The following is a 17921-nucleotide window of genomic DNA, read 5'->3' on the forward strand; positions in this document are numbered from 1 at the left end:
AAATCTAAACCCTCTATACAATAAATAGTCTTCAATAGTTAGAAAATTAAGAGGAGTAGAAAGAAATGCTGTAGTTATAAAAATGTGTGGAGGCCAACAATGTACTTTTGAATATGAAAATAAGCTGTAGCTATGAATAATTCAGAAGTGCATCTGAATAACAACGGACCTCATGTAAAAAACAGTAACACAAACAGATTCACTCTTAAATAGCATGTAAAAGAGATTTAAAAGAACTCGTCATATCGACCAATTTTTCCTTTCGATATTTCTCTTTGTACATACAATTTAACCAGTGGTCTGGACCTTTTGTACGAGTTATGTACAGACTTAAAACAATTGTTTGACTAAAGGATTTTTATGCTCCTCCAGTCTACAAGTGTTTTGTGGACTTGGAGTACCCCCCAAAGAGTCATGTGGGGTGTACTGTAGGAGTATGGCCAGAGCCATCCAGTACTTACAGTGCCTTCAAAGTATTCGCCCTTGAACGTTTCGACCTTTGCCACATTTCAGGCCTCAAACATAAAGATATAAAACTGTAATTTTTGTGAAGAATCAACAACAAGTGGTCCCAATTATGAAGTGGAACGAAATTCATTGGCTATTTCAAACTTTTTAACAAATAAAAACTGAAAAAGTGGGCGCAAAATTATTTAGCCCCTTTACTTTCAGTGCAGCAAACCTCTCCAGAAGTTCAGTGAGGATCTCTGAATGATCCAATGTTGACCTAAATGACTAATGATGATAAATAGAATCCAGCTGTGTGTAATCAAGTCTCCGTGATAAATGCACCTGCTCTGTGATAGTCTCAGAGGTCCGTGTAAAGCAGAGAGCATCATGAAGAACAAGGAACACACCAGGCAGGTCCGAGATACTGTTGTGGAGAAGTTTAAAGCCAATTTGGATACAAAAGATTTCCCAAGCTTTAAACATCCCAAGGAGCACTGTGCAAGCGATAATATTGAAATGGAAGGAGTATCAGACACTACAATTAGAGACCGCCGCTCTAAACTTTCAGCTCATACAATGAGAAGACTGATCAGAGATGCAGCCAAGAGGCCCATGATCACTCTGGATGAACTGCAGAGATCTACAGCTGAGGTGGGGAGACTTGTCCATAGGACAACAATCAGTCGTATACTGCACAAATCTGGCCTTTATGGAAGAGTGGCAAGAAGAAAGCCATTTTTAAAGATATCCATAAAAGTGTCGTTTAAAGTTTGCCAAAAGCCACCTGGGAGACCAAACATGTGGAAGAAGGTGCTGTGGTCAGATGAAACCAAAATCGAACTTTTGGCAACAATGCAAAACGTTATGTTTGGCGTAAAAGCAACACAGCTCATCACCTGAACACACCATCCCCACTGTCAAACATGGTGGTGGCAGCATCATGGTTTGGGCCTGCTTTTCTTCAGCAGGGACAGGGAAGATGGTTAAAATTGATGGGAAGATGGATGGAGCCAAATACAGGACCATTCTGGAAGAAAACCTGATGGAGTCTGCAAAAGACCTGAGACTGGGACGGAGATTTGTCTTCCAACAAGACAATGATCCAAAACATAAAGCAAAATCTACAATGGAATGGTTCACAAATAAACATATCCAGGTGTTAGAATGGCCAAGTCAAAGTCCAGACCTGAATCCAATCGAGAATCTGTGGAAAGAACTGAAAACTGCTGTTTACAAACGCTTCCATCCAACCTCACTGAGCTCGAGCTGTTTTGCAAGGAGGAATGGGCAAAAATGTCAGTCTCGATGTGCAAAACTGATAGAGACATACCCCAAGCGATTTACAGCTGTAATCGCAGAAAAGGTGGTACACAAAGTATTAACTTAAGGGGCTGAATAATTTTGCACTCCAATATTTCAGTTTTTATTTGTTTAAAAGGTTTGAAATATCCAATAAATTTTGTTCCACTTCATGATTGTGTCCCACTTGTTGTTGATTCTTCACAAAAAATTACAGTTTTATATCTTTATGTTTGAGGCCTGAAATGTGGCAAAAGTCAAAGTTCAAAAGCAATACTTTCGCAAGGCACTGTATATGTGAGCTGTGTCTTGTATTCTTGGCAAAAATTCAAATATGTTTTCTTTGGGTGTTGGTATCTGCCAGGATTGTCTTTGAGGCAGATTCTGTTTCTAATTTGAATGCACAATATCTCAACGCAAAGCTGGGAGGAGCAAAGTGTCCACATTGGGATATCAGAATTGCATCACTGCTCTTTGCAGACAATGTAGTTCTTTTGGCTTAATCTGACTGTGACTTTCAACACGAAGGGGGTGGTTTGCAACCAGTAGATTGCTCCCTCTGGGTTGGAAGTGAGATGTTGCCCCAAGCAAAGGAATTCCACTTGTCTTGGGGTCTTTTTCATAGAGTTAGGAAAATAGAGCGTGAGATTGACGGGAAAATTGGTGCAGCATCAGCAGTGATGCAGGTGTTTTTAACGGACCGTTGTGGTAAAGAGGGAGCTGCGCAAGAATACAAAGCTTTTATTTTAACTATTAATCTACGTTCCAACCCTCACTTTGGGTGTGACCGAAGGAATCAGTTCACGGATTTCATGAACGTGCACGTCCTGAAGAGGTATTTTTTTCTACCAAACACTGAAGTGCCATTGTTCAGTGTAACCCCTGTGACTACTTGATGTTGTGTTGACTTGAATACTATGCAAGTTTGTTATTCTAGTGGTTCTTTTACATGAGGTTTTTTTGTAAGAGTGATTTTCATGTATTGTGAGTGTGTAGGATACAAATTGGCCACTAGATGTCACCTTTGTGCTGTGTGTCACATGTGTATTTAATCTGGGAAAGTTTTTTGTCAGGTAAAGCCTGTTTCAGACGGCAGGATGATTAGGCCGATTTTCACCCCTCCCGACAATCTTAAGGATGCTCCGATTATCGTAAAATAATCTGATCAGATATTCCTGCCGTGTGTGGTGTGTTAAAACTGCTCTCGTCTGCTCGGAAGGACGTCGAGACCGCTCCGATCTCAAATCGGGGATATCCAACATGTTTTTTGGCCCGATTTCTCCTCGTGTGTGGTGTCCCCCGGGGACAAACGAGCATGCAGCCTGTGTAAAATAAATAAAATCGATGGGCATAACTACATCCACAACTGCAGTCCACCAGAGTACATGGAAACGAATATATGAACGTTTATTTCAACGGTAATTAATCTGTGTAATACGTAACGACATTTCTATGAGAAAAAACTAATCACCTCCATATCATGATGTAGCAAGTATAGTCCATGCTCGCGTTGTCTTCTTTGACCATCGCCTTTTCTTTTGATAACGTTTTTTTTCGGTTAAAAAGAAACTGCAAACTATCGCCACTGCATTCTCTTCGTCCGCAATGATTGTGTACTCTGAAGTCACGTTTGATCTCGAGAGATTTCGCGAGGCTTAACAGGTGTGTTGCAGTCGGAGGACCACAAACAACTCTAAAACATTACATTCAGTGGCATAAGGAAACTTCCTTAAGTAATTTATTACACACAATGTCAACATTTAAACAGAGTGATCATGTTACTTCACAGAGGTAGTCACGTTTCCTGCTTTAAGCAGATAATGGGCCTCATGCAGAAACATTTTTGTCTTAAAATGTTCGATGAATGCCACCTGTTCAGAAGGAGGGCACATTCATGATATCCGCAGACTTTATTCTTTTAGTCACATTTGACTTTAGAAGGTGCTGTCAGACCCACACATCTTCTAACTTTGTTTGGGATCTTGTAATACACTTTGAATTATTTCAAGGCAAAAAACTATTTTTCCATGATTAAAAGTCAATTTTTGGCCTGCACACATTCTTTAAACTGCAAGCATTCTAGCTACTCATCTATTTTTCCACACTATTTAAGACTGACTGAATGCAGTCTACACAGACAATAGTATAGTGTAGTGTACATTCATCACACAGGGAACGCCACAATGCTTCTTAATCTTTTTATTTTGGTGCTGTCACTTGTCAGCTTGGAGCTGGGGAGAGGAAAAAAAAAAAACATGAATAATACTGTTCAAAACTCTTATTCGCTGATGGTGTTGGTTCACTGAACATCTAATGTGGTGTGCACATTTAAACACAGGATCCAGTGCCGTTCCAAGGTTTTATTGTTATCAAGGCAGGGAAAGGTTTACACTGGTGGCAGGTAATTGGATGAATGGATGCATGGATGAATGGATGATTTTGTCTAAACAAATAAGCACATAAAGGATATGTCACAGATCTAAACAGCCTTGAACAATCAATCATTACCAAATAGGTTGGATTCAGCTTGACTTACATCAGTAATGCATCCACAGTCTGCACTGCATCCACAATCTGTACTACGGTTTTCTCTTAACGTTAAGCAGGATGTCACCCTGAAATCTAGCATAAATCAAACAAGATACATTCAACTTCAAGGTATAACATTCAACTTCAAGGTATAACATTCAATCTGACCAAATAGTAAGGGTTATACAATGAAAAGGTCCATCAACTCACATCACTCCTTTCTTTGTTCTGCCTAGTTTTGTTTGGAGGGAAAAGAGGGCCACAGGCCTGAAGGGAGGAGTTATATAGAGTGGATAGGGGCGTGGTTTTAGTGGTGATTGACAGTCCATGAATGAGGCAAGTCAGGTGGGAACTTGATTTTTAACAGCCGCCCCTTCAAATGATACATTTGAAATTACTAAACAAATAACAAGTTAGTCTTTGCCATCAGGCTGAACTGATGATAGAACGACCAGTCGCGCCACTGGTCTCATTAACCTCTTGTCTTTAGATGTGACCTCCACTGTTCGGATCCTTGCATCCTGACTCGGTACGAGGCGTGTCACCTTGCCCACGGGCCACAGTCCTCTAGGTAGTTGGGGGTCCATTATCAGTACTACGGTTCCTTTCTTCAGATTTTGAGTGTCCTTATGCCACTTATTTCGTACCTGTAAGTTGGGAAGGTAATTTTTGATGAAACGGGACCAAAAGCGATCGGCTAGTATCTGACTATGCCTCCATCGTCTCCGTCCAAGCAAGTTGGTATCTGCATAAACAGCCTGAGGAAGAGAAGTGTCTCGCCGCCCCATGAGAAGGAGATTTGGGGTTATGGGGTCAGGGTCTGCTATGTCAGATGATACATATCCAAGTGGTTTGGAATTTAAGATTCCCTCTATCTCCACTAGCACGGTGTGTAAGACTTCCTAAAAAACAGTCTGACTTCCCACTGACACCCTGAGAGCAGCCTTAATGGACCTAATTTCCCTTTCCCACGTTCCCCCAAAGTGAGGGGCATTTGGAGGATTAAAGTGGAACTGTATTTGCGATTTACTCCGCTGTTCTCTCAGGTGTGGATTCATGGTTGCGAATGCATCTCTCAGCTCTCTGTCTCCTCCTTTGAAGTTAGTGCCACAGTCAGAAAGGAGCTCGTATGGACGTCCTCTACGTGCCACAAAACGTCTAAGGGACATAAGGAAACTGTCAGAATCAAGACCGTTCAATATTTCAATATGACTACATCTGGTTGTCATACACTTAAACAGTATCCCCCATCGTTTCTCTACCCGGCGCCCCACTTTAACGGTAATGGGTCCGAAGCAGTCCACTCCTGTAGACCAAAAAGGGTTTTTTTCTAGCCTCAACCTCGCAGGAGGCAAGTCTGCCATTTTTGGAAAAACTGGTTTTGCCCGCCATCGTCTACATTCAGTGCATGACCACTGATGTTTTTTGACAGCTTGTCTACCTCGAAGGATCCAGTAGGCACGTCGGAGCTCAGCGAATACCCTATCTGGTCCTGGGTGAAGGAGTCGCTCGTCATAATCCCTAATCAGGAGCTGTGTCAGATGATGTTTGGGGTCAAGCACTATGGGATGGATAGTATCAGGTTCAAGGTCTTTACTCCGTCGAAGTCTACCACCCACTCTGATGACTTCCAGTGTTTTATCAAACTCAGGGGAGAGAGGTAACAGGCGACTATGTGGGGTAATTCCTTTACCAGTTTTGAGTGCCTGAAACTCCTTGGGGAAAGTCTCAATTTGAGCCTGTGATATTAGAGCAGTTTCTGCTTTGGATCTTGATAAACGAGTAGGTTCAGAATTTGCATGATAGGTCGATGTTTGCATTATGTGGTGTGTGTCATCTACAAGATCTGTCCAAGTGTTGTAGTCTTTGGGATTAGGTAGATCAAATGGCTTAGTGGGTTGTGGGTGGCCGCAAAACAGGGGTTTTCTCAACTCCGTGCTTAACTCTTTGGCAGGAGCAGGACAGACAGGCCATTGATCAGAAGAAAGGTGAAGGAACGCAGGACCTCTATGCCATCGATATGTGGCTGTTAGGTCTTTCAGTGGCTTACCTCTGGTTATATCGTCAGCGGAGTTTTGCTTTGTGTCCACATACCTCCATTCATTGGCTGAGGTCAGTTCAAGAATCTCCAGTTTACGCTCAGATCTACGGAGAAGGGGCATTACAGATTGGAGTGGTGCATTTAGCTCAGGTGCAGCTTTCCTTCTCAACAAAGGGGTTGCATAACGTTCAGTTCCATCTGTGTTTACTCGTAAGGTCTTTGCCTGCAAAAGGTCCATGGCCTCCTTATCCTGCTTTGATCTAGTGATCAATTTCTCATTTCTAAAGGGGAAGATATCAATTTGCCACAGTTTCTCTACATGGTGTTTCAGCTCGGTGTAACAGTTGGCTTGTGATGTGAAGAGGCAGTGAGCAGAGTCAGATAACTCACCAAGGGAAGTAGGTCCTTGTAGAGCCCATCCAAGCCTTGTCTTCACCGCAGCTGGTGATCCCTTTGGACCACATTGGACTCTCTCGATAGGTGTTATGAGGAATGGATTGTCTGATCCGATCAGGATATGTGGCTGAACTTTTGAGAAAGAGCTCAATGGGAGACCATGTAAATGTGGATAGCGTTTTTTAAGTTTATCAATAGGGTAACTCTGCTCAACAAACATGATCTTGTCAGAGGTAAAAGCACCATCAATTGCGAATTGTCTCTCTGGCAATGAGGCAGCAGATACTTTGAGGTTTACGGTTCTTCCTTCCAATGTTTCTGTCTGCTGTCTCACTGTGCGCAACTCAAGTTTTTCTGTCTCTCCCTCCAAACCAAGGTACTTAGCAGCACCTGGTAGCAGCATTGTACGTTCTGAACCATCATCTAAAATGGCATAGGTATCAAATGTCTTATTCCTGTTACAAAGTCTAACTTTGACTACTTTAAGTAGTACTTTGGGTGACATACTCTGTGGGTTCATGTACAACACTCTAGATGCGCTTTTGTTTCTGTTAACATCATGTAATATGCCTAGGTGCTGGCCGTTACATCTGGGGCATGGTTTTCTCAAAGTGCAATCTGCTGCTTTGTGAGCTCTACTACATTTCCAACATCTGTTGTGTTCCCTCAACCATTTTACTACTTTATCTACACTCAAGTCTTTGAAGCTTTCACAGTGAGTCAGGTAGTGGGAGGTTGACTGACAGTATACACATGGGTACCTCATTTGGGATTGTGGCTGATGTCCGGATCCATTGTGTCCGTGTGGAGACTTCCGATCAGCCCCGTGGAGAATGGTAGCTGAAGGAGACCTGAATCTTTGGTTTGTATCCTTCCTTTGGGCCTGGGAAGCACGAATACAAAGGGTAGTGGCCTGCGCTACAACAGCTTGACATTCCGCCTCACCCTCAAGCCATGCAGAGAAGTCCACTAAGTCGAAATGAGCATTAGGAGAGGCTAAGCGGGCATGTCTAGCAAAGCTAGAAACTAGCTCTGCAGGGAGTTTACTCAACAACCGCTGAACATGTGAAGCACAGGCCAGTTCAGCAGCACTTTCTCCTGATCTGAGGGATTGTAGCATGCCCACTAATGACCTCACTCTAACTGCGAAACTTTGGAACCCTTCTGCATCCCCATGAGCCAGTTTAGGGAGATCTAATATGGTCTGGATCTCTCTGAGGGCCAATTGATGAGGTTGGCCATATTGTCGCTCCAAGGCCGCCAGTGCCATGGAGAAAGGTCATGGATCATGGGCATATGAAAGGGCGATATGGCGTGCAGAGGGAAGGTGTAGATGGTCCAACAGGATATGAAATTTGTACAATTCTGGTTCATCTTGTAGAAGGTTTATAAAGGCCATTTTCAACATGATAAACTCATGAGGGTCATTTTGAATGAAATAAGGGAATGAAGGCCCCTCTACTCTCGATGGATACCTTGAAGCCTGCTGTACAGGAGCCACAGGTGCTGAAAAGCTTGGGCCAGGGGGAATTCCAGTAAACCCTGGGGCATATGGCACTGGAAGTGGCCGGGACGTAAGGTATTGGGGTTGAGACTGCTGTACAGGTTGCTGAGTCACATGCTGAAACTGGTATGGATCTACATATCTAGAATGGTAAGCAGATGACTGTAAACTGGTTGATGTCACCTGAGTTCTAGGATGGGGATAAAGTGATTGACCGCGAGGGCCGTAGCCTACTGGGGCTGTGCTAACCCCCTGTGATGGTACTGGGATGTATATTTGGTGGGATGTGTCACGGACAGAAGAGGTTGGTGGCATATGGTCTGTTTGCACTTGTATGGGACTCTGATGTATTTGTGGGGATAAAGGAGGCTGAATCACAGGCATGTGCCCATGAGCTGATGAGGTTAAAAGGTAACATACCCGAGTGTTCCTGCAGTTGAAGCTCTGGACCATGTCTTGCATAGGAGGTTGGAGCAGGTCTGTTATGCTTACATTCCATAAGGAAAGAGGGCTTAGGGACGTAGGGATAAATGGTTTGGGCTGATTGGGAAACTTTTCCGGGGTTTACAGGTACTGCCTCAGACAGCTGCAGGTTAGGCTCGGATTGGGCTCTGTCCTGTTCCTCAGTACCAATCAGTGGCTCCGCCTCCGAGTCCTCCTCTGAGTAGCTCTGTTGTTCATACTGTTGAACTCTTCCTACTAATTCGTTCACCATAGCCTTTAATTGTGATACCTCCTGACGTAATAGAACCGTCTCTGAAGTCGCTGACGACACATGTTCTGCACACTCGGTTATGGGTCTGGATGGCCTGCCATAGAACTCGGTTTGGTAGTCTTGTAGATATGTCGGAGGCACACTCCCCCTGCGTGGCCTTCCTCCTCCTCCATGCTGTCCCTCTTCTCCAACTGAAACAGCTTCTGGGTCCGTCATCCTACATAGAGGTTCATCCCGTTCGAAGGACCATGTTCAAAACTCTTATTCACTGATGGTGTTGGTTCACTGAACATCTAATGTGGTGTGCACATTTAAACACAGGATCCAGTGCCGTTCCAAGGTTTTATTGTTTTCAAGGCAGGGAAAGGTTTACACTGGTGGCAGGTAATTGGATGAATGGATGCATGGATGAATGGATGATTTTGTCTAAACAAATAAGCACATAAAGGATATGTCACAGATCTAAACAGCCTTGAACAATCAATCATTACCAAATAGGTTGGATTCAGCTTGACTTACATCAGTAATGCATCCACAGTCTGCACTGCATCCACAATCTGTACTACGGTTTTCTCTTAACGTTAAGCAGGATGTCACCCTGAAATCTAGCATAAATCAAACAAGATACATTCAACTTCAAGGTATAACATTCAACTTCAGGGTATAACATTCAATCTGACCAAATAGTAAGGGTTATACAATGAAAAGGTCCATCAACTCACATCACTCCTTTCTTTGTTCTGCCTTGTTTTGTTTGGAGGGAAAAGAGGGCCACAGGCCTGAAGGGAGGAGTTATATAGAGTGGATAGGGGCGTGGTTTTAGTGGTGATTGACAGTCCATGAATGAGGCAAGTCAGGTGGGAACTTGATATTTAACAAATACATTGTTTTACAGGTATGCTTACAGTGTGGATTGAAGTCACTTCTTTTTCTAGTTTTTGTCCAGTCGTGTTTGTTCTGTATGAACATTAATTGTAGAAAGATATTTAGAATGAGACATAGCTCATAGAGATTTGTGCATAAGGTTGTAGAACATATTCTCGGATTATGAAAAAAGGGTTTAAAATTCAGCCTAGTCCTTAGGGTAAATTTCCCGAGGAACATTAATTCCCTCTGCTCACTTTTAAGGCAAAGTAGGCTAAATAATAATACATTTTATTTATATAGTGCTTTACATGGTAGGCTACTCAAAGACACTTTACACTGTACACATGATCCAAAGCACATTGGTGACACCTAGTGGACAATATGTGTCCTACACACACACACACACACACACACACACACACACACACACACACACACACACACACACACACGCACACGCACGATAGGCTACATGAAAATGTCTCATACAAACAAGTTACTAATGCTTTTGAAACAAGCTTTTTGATCAAATCATTCATTTAGCACATGAAACCTCATGTAAAAGAACTTCAAGAATCACAGACTTTCATTCTTATATAACATTAAAGAACAAGCATTTAAAATACACCATAATCATTATTTTGTTGCAGCACACAGGGTACATGCTAAAATGGCCCTGTAGTCTGGTTTATGATGGACAAACTAAAAGAGCTTTAAAGATTCACATATCTGAACCAATCAGCAGCCTCGAGGCCTGAAAAGTAAAGCCAATGCTGAAGGTCCTTAAACCTGCATTCTTTCTTATTTCTAGCAGGGGGCGACTCCACTGGCAACAAAAAGAAGTCTAGGACAAGGTCCCTACTTCTCACTTAATTTCTTACCTTAGTAAACGTTTTACTGACAAGTTTATTGTCTCAATCACTAGATTTGAGTTTTGAATTCAAGAATGGATTTCAATTCTTTGCTTTTTAGGTGGTTTAATGTTCATACAATCAACTTTGCTGCTGCTTCGGCCATGACTCTCAACAAAGAGCGACTTATGATGCAGGTGAACAAAACTGTGAGCAGTCAGCACCAAAGTCTGCGTGTGTTTGTTTAGTCATGAAATGCATCATGCATCAGTTGATGCCTTATACAAAATTGTTTGAATATAATTAATGCAAGCTCTCCATGCAAACCCATAATAGATATGATCAAACATACAGACAATTTACAGATTAAAGTTTTGACAAACCTTTGAAATATATGGAGGGTAACACAAACTCTCCAGGTGTTTAATATGGTATATAACAGAGGTTACCAAACCTATTAATCAAAGGGCATCTGAATTTTTTTTTATGGAACAATTGGCAATAATGAAATAAAATGTAATCAACTTACTTATAATTTTCATGCAACATACTTTCAATTTAAGTACCCGGTTGTTCTCTCTGAAATAACAAAAGAATCATTTTAGATGTAAAAATATGTCTATAGATGAGAAGGGTATGTATGGACTTATCTAACTCTGGCGGATACGGTGAATAAGCTAAAGTCTCAATAAGTCGGCGAGTTCCTTTAAAACTGTGTTTGTGTGTTAGACCTAATTCAGCCTCATCTCAGTTCAGTTTGGGTCTTAAAGCTATAGTGCGTAGTTTCCCCCCAATGAGGAATTCTAAGTAATGACAACAACACCGTCAGTGCGTCCACATAATACAACCCTTCCGTGATCGCGCCTGATACTCTTAAAAAGCTTTGTATCAACTCATTTGGCAATAATCGCGTGAATGTAACAGACGTTCATTAATGTAGAAAAGTTACGCCTTAAAGCTTTAAGTCTTTGACTGAGGTGTGGCTCCACAAAGAGAGCCGAAGTGACCTATTTTATTTCAAGATGGCCCCTTTAAAAGAGTCTCTCTTTGCCTGTGCGAGACGATAAATTATAGCAGGTTTAGACCCAAACGCAGTGATACCAATGACTTACAGCTCAAGTTAAAAAGGAGACAGGCAACAGCAGTACATCCAAAAGACACAGATAAACACAACTAAATACGAGGAAATAGGGCTGGAACGCAGGAAAACAAGGAACGAAAGGAAGCAACATGACATCTGAAACAGGGAAAACACCCAGATTAAAAACACAAGGGAGTAATTAACTAAACACAGGTGTGGTAGAAAACATTCAGGACGTAATAGGCTCCTTCGAGGGGAGCCAGGTCTGCGCAGAATTGATCACCGGCGATCGCCGCCCGTTGCATGCCGGTTAGATTTGTGTCCGACTTGATCTGACGTCATGCAAACTTGCTCATCAGATCAAGGTGGCCGCAGGTTTGAGACACAGGCGGCGCAGTTGCTTTTCAGCGACTGCGCGACCCAGGCGGACCCAGAGCATGCTGGGAAACGCCGGCCTCTCAGCTGATTTTACAGCTGATTGGTTCATAATCGACTCAACATGATGACGTTTTATATAAACATTTTATTGCTTTTGAATCGGAGGGATTTTAATTGCCATTTGTCTGATTTAAAGGCTTATTCTCTACAGAACACATGTTGTGTGGCTAATAGTTACATTTAGAAGTTAGATAGACTGAAACCGTTCAGATTACTGATCATCTATAGTGTGTTGTTTATTAACATCAGCAACAGATCACATGCAGAGAATTTTGACAGCTACTCTGTCATAATAAAAACAGCTGGAGACTGTGTACAAGCTGATATGTGTGTCTGATAACATTTTATTAAATCGGAATCAGACCTAACAGGATGTGAGTGTTTCTTTGACATACTGTTCAGCATGAAGGTTGCTGGAAACGGCTGGAAAATGGATGACTTTACCGCAGCTTTTTATCTTAGCCCCCCCCCCCCCGGCCGCTGCCGCCTGCTCTTGTCCACTTTACAGGCAAGGCGCAGTTCATCACGAACAAGCCTAATGTTTCAGGCAGAGGCACTTCAGAAATGAGCAGTATGAGAAATGTTACCACAGTTACCACAGCTGGACGCATGGCTCAGGCCTCACTAACTCTCAGTGCTCCGAAGCTGGAATATGACCTGGAAATGCAACAGTTTGAAGTGTTAATATGTTACATCTTAGTTTTCAGATTAAACAAACAAGATTTGTGTTAACTTGTTGATGGTTCGACATAGCTGATATGACATAGTTGATATGACCCCAGGTTTAAATTATTGGACCCCTTTTGTTCAGTCTGTAGATACTGCCACTGAAACACATCATTCAGATGTAATCACATTAACCACAACAATTTTCCCCGTTAAAAGACTTAGCTTAGCTTGGCATTTAACAAATGATGTCTTGTTTGGCACATAACATCCCTAAAATGTGTAGGCAAATGAAATTCCGTCACATCCTACCAATGTTCAGATCTCTGCAATAGCTTTTTGACAAACTATCAAATATAAAATATATACAAAATATAATTTTTCATGGTCTTACTTGTTCCTTAAAGATACAGAGAGAAAGAGAAGCTTACCACAGATGTTTTCTGGTTCCTCGTTGCTTGTTTCCTCTGTCTGATTGTTAGGTGGCGCTTCCTTTCACTGTTAAACCCATGTCACTCATGCCCTGTGGACATGTTAATGGCTCAAATTCATATGGTAAATTATAAGAACAAACAAGAAATAATTATCATGTGTTCAGAAACTCAGTTCAGCCGACTTGGGATTGGGATTCAACTGATAACATGAAATAAATAATGTAAATGCATTCTGTATTGTCACTTCACTTTGTTGCACTCACAGCCCATGTGGTTTGCTGATACACAGTTTACTATGTTAGCAGGGCACCTTCAAAATTTGTTTATGTGTGAGACCTTATACAGCCTAAACTCGGCTCAGTTGGTTCTTTTCCAACTCCCTGACGCAGATGTGGCTCAACAAAGGCAGCAGAAATGACACTTATATTTTCAGACTGTGAGTCTGTATTAAGCTCATTTAACTGTGACATCGCCTCTGTTCTAGAAAACTGTTTAATGAACATTTCAATTGCTCAATTTATATGTAAGAGCCTTGATGGAGTTAACATTGATGAGAACCACCAATGGTTATTTGCTTCGACAACATTGAATGTTTAAAGATGGATGGTGGGGATACCAAATATTATTCAACAGACTCTAGTCCCTACGTGAACTTTTAAATGGTGCTATGGTTAATGTACTAAACACATTGAAACATTTTGAAAGTTGTATATTTTAAAATGTCATCTTTGGTCAGAAGTAGAGATGATTGCTTTTAGACGTGATGCATACAGAATAGTTGCACATATAAGTCTTATGTGTAACACTGGTGGAATGCATGACTCTTGTGTCATTGCTTGTTGCTAATGATCACGTCTGAGTTCACGGAGTTTGTGCATTTGTCTAACCTCAATGTCTTTACATGCTTATGCAATGAAGTGCTGCAGGCTCGTATAGGAGAGCTGTGTTCCAACAATAGCAGCCTGAGGGGGACAAAAGGGCAGAGTAAAGAAATCGGTTTTATTCCATTATATTTTGGATACATTTTGAATGTCATTTTTGTTTTCCTTCTCATAGGATAAATAAAGGTATTCCCACCAGAAATTGGTGCATAAAAGTGTAACAGAATGCAGGAAATGAAGTCTTTGATGCTCAAATCAACCCTGGGGTTAGTCTCACACATAAATAAAAACACAATGTTGCATTAAAGTTCAGAGTTCATTTTCTAACCTCACTGTCTAAACTTTACTTGCTGCACTGTCGTAAAGGCCATATATGTTCCAACATTAGCAGCCTCAGGGGGACAAAAGGGCAGAGTAAAGAAATCGGTTTTATTTCAGCCGATAGAAAACCATTTAAATATGTCCGTTCAGCCCAAAGGATTGAGACATTTTTATCTAAACAAGAGATAAAACACAGACCAGCTTCTTTCAGTGCTTCAGGCTTTTAATTTAGAATAATACAAGAAAGAAGAGTTAACTCTAAAAGAATACATGTCAGGTTGTGCTAAAAGCAATCTTTTCATAACACATTCAGTCTGCTCTTATTAAAGGCAAAAAGCCTCCGAGACAGTCCAGCTCCTATTTATGTCATTTGTCGCTTCCTTCCTTAAGTAGCGTTACAGCGATAGAAAAGAAATCAAGATATGAGATTCAAATAAGACTGTTCAGCTCAGATGTGAGACTGACGGAGTGAAGAAAACCTCCCCCAGTGTTTGTGCTTTTTGCTTTTTCATCAGGCTTTCTTGCCACAGACAGACGGTCTTCGATAGTAGCACATAGAGTCATCCCAGCATTTCTGAGCTGCATATACAGAAAAAATGCGAATCAGCGAATGATACACATAAACAAACACAAACTGTTAAACGTGACTAATTATTCTAGATGGGTACAGTTAGGTAACACTATGATCAATGATAAGATACAGATCATTGCGAAAAACATAAATGATGTAATACTGTGTATGGTTAACCCACCTACTGATTTGATAAAACCAAAAGATATCTGACTCAGGAAGACTTTTTCGCCCAAGATACAATATGTTATATGAACTGTCTGAACTATAAAATGTACCTTGAAATTCATAACCATCACTGCTACTGTACAATAATCAATATGTCGTTTTACCTCCATGATTTATTTGCAAACAATTCTGCAAGCCAAAAAGGTTATTAGGCTCTCCACCACACCAATTGGAGTATTGGAAAGGTGTGCCATCACTCCACAACCATTGCCTTTCCTGGAATAGTGAAATTAAAATCTTTTAGATAACCTTTATTGATCCCCATAGGGATGCAGGTGTTGCAACAGCACAAGGACAGAAATAAGGACAGATTTTTATAAAAACGTGGGCCACGTGTGCATGTGAGCGAGAGCGTTGGTTTTACACGCCAAGAGTTGTGACAATGGTCATTTTTTATGGTTAACATATCAGGAACAAACTCCCAGAAAACTGCAGGTTTGCTGCAACTCTCACTTCATTTGATGATGCTGTCTTTTAAAAAAAAAAAAGAATAAAAGTAATTGTTCATTTCTGACACCGCTTACACAACTTGTATTCTTGTATTTCATTCCAGTAACACTTAACAATAAGGTCCACAAAAAAATAGGTAGTTAATGATTAGTTACTGTTTTTGAAAGAGTAACGTATGATTAGTTACTGTTTTTCAGAAGGGTAGTTACCCTTTTTCAGAAGGTTAACGAATGAATCATTTGTTACCCTTCTGAAAAAGGGTAACTACGATTCTGAAAAAGGGTAACTACCCTGTTGAAAAGATCCTTTTAAGTAACTATTTGTTGCTCTTTCAAAAACAGTAGCTAATCATTAACTACCTATTTTTTTGTGTACCTTATTGTAAAGTGTTAAACCTTCATTCCTGTCTCGTTCTATTTTACCTGTTTTTTATATTTTCTCTAACAAAAAATTACTTTAAATGGCCTTGTTGCTGAAATGTGCTCTATAAATGAAGCTGCCTTGCCTTGTTTGACAATGCATCAGTATTTGACAAGTTTGGGGATCAGGCTGAGAGAGCCGTGTAGAGGCAATTGCAGCCCACTATTTTTCAGTATTTTGAATACAGCCCCTTTATGATAGTATAATGTAATATAATGTAGTATAGAATATAAAATATACAGTGAAAGGTAGTAATATAGCAAGTATACCATATATAGAGTTTATATATATATATATATATATATATATATATATATATAATATGTAGTACAGCAATGAAGTATATAATATAAAGTATAAGTGTCAGTTTAGTATAATATTGAATAAATAGTATATATATTTGGTTTGCAATATTTGCAACTTGTGCAATGATGCCAGAATTACCTGTTTCGCATCAGTGCCTCCAATCCATGTATCTTTGTAATCATGACTGCCGGTCATGATCAGCCTCTGAAGCTCGTGGTACTCGATGAAGTTGCGAACGGACGCGAGGTTTCCTCCGATGGACTCACAGTTTTTCTACAGTACGGGAGACAAACAGACAGAAACCAAATGTCCATGTGTATGCAAAAAAAAAAAGGAACGTGTTGGAGAGTTTAATGTCGCCAACATTACCTCAGCATTAATCCAGGTCATGGGTTTTGGAATGTAGAAGAAACAACGGTCATTGAACCTAGTCCATCCCCCGGAGCAGCCACCGTTGGTCCCCCTCTTGACCAGATTAACATCAGCTATTTGTAGGAAAAAAAGTTCAGTGGGTAATGTGGAGGTTCCAGTTAATGTCTCTTCCTTTATAACTTTTATATTACAATATTAAATTCATTTATTTTGATAGTGTCAAGATGTTATAAATGCACAATAAACACACAGCGTAGGTGAAGTCATCGCAGCAGAGTTTCACGATAACGTACAATCGATCGAAGAGAACATCGAAAATCCACTCACCTGTTTGGTCTTTATCGGTCTTTTCCTCTGGAACAGCTGGAAGAAGTTTGACACCGCAGTTATTGGATTGGATTGTTACAGTTTATTGGTAATAAATACATCCGTAACACTTAATACTCACCAGCAGCTCCAGTCAGAGCCGTCATGGCACAAACCAGTGCAAACACAGTCAGTTTCTTCATGGTGAAGGTGATAGCTTTAACACAGAGAGACAGACATGTTACTGATACTTGTGTAGGGAACAGACGATGCCTATAGACTGTCAGTCCAGTAAAGGAAAGTCAGAAGATGATAAGAAAGTTTGTAACAATACCTGCTGCAGTATGTCCTTCTCTTCTTTTCTCTTAGCCGTCCTGTGACGAGGTGCTGAACAAGAGGAAGACCTGCACTTAAATACAGCTACTTATCTCATCATCTCTCAAAAAACAGGGAACTGAGAACGGATGACTGTTCTCATACACAGATATCAGACATAGTATTATGATAGATAGATATCTGAACGACAAAGGTTATGCTGGGGCAACATTGCTGACAAATGTAAGGTAGAAATGCCATTTATATAAAGTTGGAAACTCATAAACGAGGAGACCAAATGTTACACAATATAGACTTGAGCCCAAAACATGCACTTTTCATTGAAAACGGCAAAGTTCCTGCATGTGTAATGCAGGAGAGCCCAACATCTATTTATAAAATCAGCTTTAGGTCATTAGAATTATAAGTGTGCTATGGTGAGTGAGAAACAAACTGCTCAAATGTTGGAATTTTACATTA

General features: G+C 40.8%; 1 protein-coding gene and 2 long non-coding RNA genes across 4 annotated transcripts; all 3 read right to left on the reverse strand.

The window, feature by feature from the left end:
• Positions 1-4022: 4022 nt before the first annotated feature.
• LOC120573003 lies at positions 4023-4740 on the reverse strand. The gene is made up of 3 exons (XR_005641578.1): positions 4489-4740; positions 4286-4371; positions 4023-4192 (listed from the first exon to the last, which is right to left on the reverse strand). It is a non-coding gene; the product is annotated as an uncharacterized LOC120573003 (long non-coding RNA).
• A 4530-nt stretch (positions 4741-9270) lies between these two features.
• Positions 9271-9883, reverse strand: LOC120573005. The gene is made up of 3 exons (XR_005641580.1): positions 9657-9883; positions 9454-9539; positions 9271-9360 (listed from the first exon to the last, which is right to left on the reverse strand). It is a non-coding gene; the product is annotated as an uncharacterized LOC120573005 (long non-coding RNA).
• Positions 9884-14681: 4798 nt separating this feature from the next.
• Positions 14682-17511, reverse strand: LOC120572921 (ladderlectin-like). 2 transcript variants are annotated; one of them, XM_039822443.1, is made up of 7 exons: positions 17461-17511; positions 17269-17343; positions 17148-17183; positions 16818-16933; positions 16587-16721; positions 15377-15488; positions 14682-15052 (listed from the first exon to the last, which is right to left on the reverse strand). In XM_039822443.1, exons 2-7 carry the CDS (start codon positions 17327-17329, stop codon positions 14985-14987), a joined length of 528 nt encoding a protein of 175 aa, XP_039678377.1. In that variant the 5' UTR covers positions 17330-17343; positions 17461-17511; the 3' UTR covers positions 14682-14984. The 2 variants fall into 2 exon arrangements, with proteins under 2 accessions (XP_039678377.1, XP_039678378.1); XM_039822444.1 differs by lacking the exon at positions 15377-15488.
• Positions 17512-17921: the final 410 nt, after the last annotated feature.

Source organism: Perca fluviatilis, chromosome 14 (assembly GCF_010015445.1).
Source record: "Perca fluviatilis chromosome 14, GENO_Pfluv_1.0, whole genome shotgun sequence".
Lineage (NCBI taxonomy): Eukaryota > Metazoa > Chordata > Actinopteri > Perciformes > Percidae > Perca > Perca fluviatilis.

Excerpts from the sequence above, each read along its gene's own strand:
- LOC120572921 (XM_039822443.1), bottom strand. The coding sequence starts at position 17,329 with ATGAAGAAACTGACTGTGTTTGCACTGGTTTGTGCCATGACGGCTCTG. Across the intron at positions 16,934-17,147 it reads GACCGATAAAGACCAAACAG|CTGATGTTAATCTGGTCAAG; the intron begins GTGAGTGGATTT and ends TCCTACAAATAG. Across the intron at positions 15,489-16,586 it reads GAGGCACTGATGCGAAACAG|GAAAGGCAATGGTTGTGGAG; the intron begins GTAATTCTGGCA and ends TCACTATTCCAG.